We start from the raw sequence: 4816 nt of genomic DNA on the forward strand, positions 1-4816 counted from the left end.
ATATATATATATATATATATATATATATCGTACAGTATACCATACACTCATATTATATTATTATTTTTAAATATATAAATAAAAACGTTATACAATGTTTGCACTATAGATACAGGTTTATATGGCTCAGACAGCTGGGAAACTGCTACTATTAATGTTGTTAATGAAACCGTTCGGGAATTTAAACCAATGTTTGCTTCACTCTTTCACGCTTAAACACCGGAAGAAAAGATAAGATATTTATATTATATATGCCTACTACTATTTTAGTAGATTTTAATACTGATTTTATTGATCATAACTTGGCGCATTGGCAACAAGAAACATCAACTTGATTTTTGGGTCATGATCATATAAAATAGTTACGATTTAATAATCATATTAGTTATAATCAATTAAATTTAAAATTCGCTTTAGAAAAAGCAAACGCCACTTTTGTAAGCAAATAAACATTTATTAAAAATACAAATAGTTTTACAAAATATACAACAAAACATCAGGTATTAAATGATATTTTGAGTATTTTTTTTAACATTAATTTGTTTTATTTACCGTTTACAGGAAGAGCTACTAAGTGATTTAACAGAGAACTTAGTTCCAAAACTCTTTAGCCACTTGGAGAAGTATTTAATAAAGAACAATGGAGCGGAAGGATGGCTTCGTAGGAAATTCGGTAAGGCGGTTAATCCCAAGAGAACTACATATTTTAAAGCTTACAAACAGGGACTAATACGGACGTACAACTGACATTTTTTACTATTTATGTAAGCATGTGGATGACCCACACAAATTTTAGGCATGGATGGATGGATTTATTCGGTGTAAACGCCAAGGATAACCCACGAAAGTCTGAAAAAGACAAACCACTTCCTACACCTTTTTCCGAATAGTGTAGTGCGTTTTGTAACGTGCACACGGGCCATAATGCACACGGGACTAACGGCTTAAACGTCTCATCCGAACGGTGCGCTATCGTAACTTTCATTTCAGCCCTCCAGCTGAAAAACAAGGAGAGCCCTTGCTATAATTATAAACGAAAACGTCAGAAATTCAGTTATCTAAAAAGAAAAATAATACATAGGCCTATATACAGTATATACAAACGCCCTCATAAGTACAATATCAGTATCTGTAAAATTCATAGAGCTATAGAGTATTCTTATTATATCTCTATGGTAAAATTACTGCATTTGACCTAGATTTGCCACAAGTCCCTAGAGAGCGCCGCCAACGAGCAAGTTAATTTTGTGAGACAGAATCTCAAAAATAAGAAATCGAGTATGGGAAGCCAAATAAATTAGGCATGACGCGCACTAAGCGCAATAAAGAGTGAGTAATCCAAAATTAGGACTTAGAACCCAGGCAACATTTGACCTTAAAATTGAGTAAAGCGTGCAATAAGCCAATTTGTAGTTAGAACCGCACATTCTCATATTAAGGTCAATCGACGCGACATAAACACTATACACACGCCATGTTTACGTCGATTGACCTCTGCTAAAGGCATGCGCAGCTCCAACCACGAATTCTAACTTCCAGGCAAGTATATATATATACATATATTTGGCTATTGGAAATGTATATAGATAAATATATATAAGTTTCTGTTCTTTGTAATCGGTATGACATTCGGCTTGACAGCGAGAGTTCGAGTCCAGCCAGTGAAACTTTGTTTTCAAACAACTGAAAATTGTACTTTTAGTTGAAGAGCTATACTTAATACGATTATAACATCTTGTTTCTAACTGAGCACTGTTTTTATTTGTCCATTTGTGTAGATTGTGTATTAAGTTAAAACAACAAAATACACTTTATTTAAACAACAACAGAAAAATGATCAGGCCTATTTTGAACACGTGGTAAATAAATCAACACTTATACTGTATGCATTATTATTGATTATAGTTCAATAATTATCGACACAATCACATGCTAAAGTGCTTCAGTTATTTTATCAAAAAAGTAATTATCTTGCTTTACCGGACTTGCATATAGATTATTGACGCGTTTATATATGAGAGTCGATATAGACAATTCAAATCTAATACAATCACACTGTGTGCACTTCTTATGGTACATATTATAGGCTACAATTAAATAGAATTGTAAGCTAGAAATTACTTACGTTTACAGTTTTTTTACAAAATAGGTTTTGAAAAACATTTCTGCAAGGCGATTATGAGGGTTATGCCGTAGGCCTATTAAGAAAAACAGGATATTAATATGGATAAAAGATAGAGAACATAAAAGGGACAAATTTGAAAGAGAGAATGTAATTCATACGGCAATAAGTAAACGAACGATGAAAGCTTTTCTGATAATGATTATTATGTTGCTATATATTAATGTTTGCGGTACACCACGCCACGTGAAAAGAACAGTTTGTTGGTTGAGATTGTCACATTCTCAACCAACAACAGGTTTATTTTATTTTATTTTATTTTTATTTTATTCCTTTCAACAAGAACCACAAAAAACAAAATAAAAAAAGATAGAGGAGGGCAGAGGAGAGGCAAAAGTTCTTATCAGAACTATCTACGTGGGTGTACCTCAAGCATTAATATATTATTATTATTACTTCGTCATGCAAACATTCAAACAATATTATATTGCTATTATAAATTTATATAAATACATCTATAATTATTATAATCGTTAATGTTTTCAATTTTCTATTTATGATAATTACATTTTTTCTATTTTTGTCACTCAGATGTCAAACCTAGTCACATTTGCCGTGATGGAGAACACAGTTGGTACTATTAGCGAAGACGTCGCGCTGAAAAACCTTTCAAAGTTAAAAGGGCACTTCAAGCGAGTGGCTTCACAACAACGAATTGCAACGTGGCTTGAAAAAAAACAACCCGTCACTCAATACGAATTTGTTCTATTAAAATGGATACTTTGCCGCCTTTATTTGCTTTACATGTGACAAGCATAATGATTGACTTGTTGGGCTGTAGACTGACCTATTATGGTTATGTTTTAGTATAAGTTCTTTATAATGCGTCATAATTATGTGCAATGAATGATATGGATAATATAATTATAATTATTTTATTATCATTATAATTATTTATTATTATTAAATATTTATTGTTAAATTCTCTTAATCTGAGTTGACGAAATATTATTATTATTATTGTTATTATTATTATTATTATTATTATTATTATCATTGTTATTATTATTTTTATGAGTTTTGTTTTTAAAATATATATTTTATTTATTGTTATTATTATTGTAATACTAATTAGTTTTATTAGTAATATTATTAATATTACTATAAAATTAGAATATTTTATAGTTATCATAGCTTTAGTTGGGTTGGTGTCTATTCACTACTAGGCCTACCAATATTTTATCTATGCTAGCGGATACAATTTCATAGGTTCAAATTCTAGTTTATTTTGATTCTTCATTATTGTTTACGGCAATAAAAAATTCACAACTTTCTGATCCAATAAAACAGCATTTTTTTCGATGGTGGATTTTGGTTGGGGGTTGCGTTTATGAGCTAGGTGAGTCTTAGGCTGAGGTTTTTTTGCGTTCTTGTGCTCTACTTTTTTGTTTTTGCTTTTTGAGTATTGTAAATGCTTGACTAGAAATTTTAGTTGCCTTACATGCATATGTAAATTATGTGCCGGCAAATCATTGCTTCTCAATGATCTTTAAATTGCGGGCGAACGATGCAGTGATGTTTTGTTTATCTGCTCAGTCTGTTCGCTCCGCATTAATAGTATCTTGATTACAATAGGTTGCTTTAAAAAAAATCATCTTTTAAAGCACATTGAGACTTCGGTATAATGCGCCATATCAAGTCCCACTACATTACATAACATTTGTATCACGTGACTCTTCTTTATCGTATAATAATTTTTAACACACATGCTCTATAGCCGAACCTGAAAAGTTCAGTCCGAAAAAGTGTGTCAACAGTTACGCCAGCATAAGGCCTGATAAAAACATATGGCGTGTGTAGACATGGACGTGATAACATCACATTATGACCATATATAGGCACACCATGAAATATGGCCATATAACGGGGTTTTTTTTTGGTCAAAAACAATTTAATAATGTGGAAAGACCGTATGGCTAATTTATACCGCAGTCTGCTCAGGAGAAAGAAGCATCTGATCACAATGATGATGATTCTCAAGCGATCAGAAGACAAAGAAAAATCAGGATGGCTTAACTCTTCACAGAGGAGCGGGAAAGCCATCTAGCAGAAATGTATTGTACAAACATCATGTGAAATTGTATTGACGTCATACTAACTTCGTATTGACGTTGCAGTACTATCTTGGCATTTTGTAGTACGCCGTCAAAGAAGATGACATAACTCTATCTTCCGTAATAATTTATCGCGCTACTAACCTCTTGAGGGCGTATTGGTTGCGTCTTAACAAGACGTAGAATTCGATTGACCTTGAATTTTTCAGTACAATTTATTACGGTAAAGAAAGTTTTTTTTTTTTTTTAATTTGACAAATCTTGTTCTGCCGTAGGAAATCTTGTATATGGGAATGAGGCAGTTTGGGATATAACTTTTGGATAATCACAAAATATGGTTTTAATATGATTTTTAACACAAGACATGGGGATTGAAATTCTACATTTAACCACGCTCCACTATTATGTATTTAACTCACTCAAATATTTGTCGAGTCATTGAACTGTAAATATTGTGAACTCCTATTAAATCCCGTTCAATTTTATTTTAATATGGCTGATAATGAAATGTTATGAGAATAAAAATTTCTGTTAAAAGAAAAGCTTGAGTGGGGTCACAAATTTGTGATCATCTAAAGAG

General features: G+C 31.8%; 1 protein-coding gene across 1 annotated transcript in view; it reads left to right on the plus strand.

Moving 5' to 3' along the window:
* Positions 1–4816, plus strand: part of LOC117125127 (S-crystallin SL11-like) — a 15463-nt gene that overhangs the window by 3141 nt on the left and 7506 nt on the right. The window contains exon 2 of the mRNA XM_033271526.1: positions 562–673. Within this exon, the coding sequence (XP_033127417.1) occupies positions 562–673 (112 nt within the window). The remainder of the gene's footprint in view (positions 1–561; positions 674–4816) is intronic.

Source organism: Anneissia japonica, unplaced genomic scaffold, assembly GCF_011630105.1.
Source record: "Anneissia japonica isolate Jap-2015-1 unplaced genomic scaffold, ASM1163010v1 scaffold9_len2422644_cov172, whole genome shotgun sequence".
Lineage (NCBI taxonomy): Eukaryota > Metazoa > Echinodermata > Crinoidea > Comatulida > Comatulidae > Anneissia > Anneissia japonica.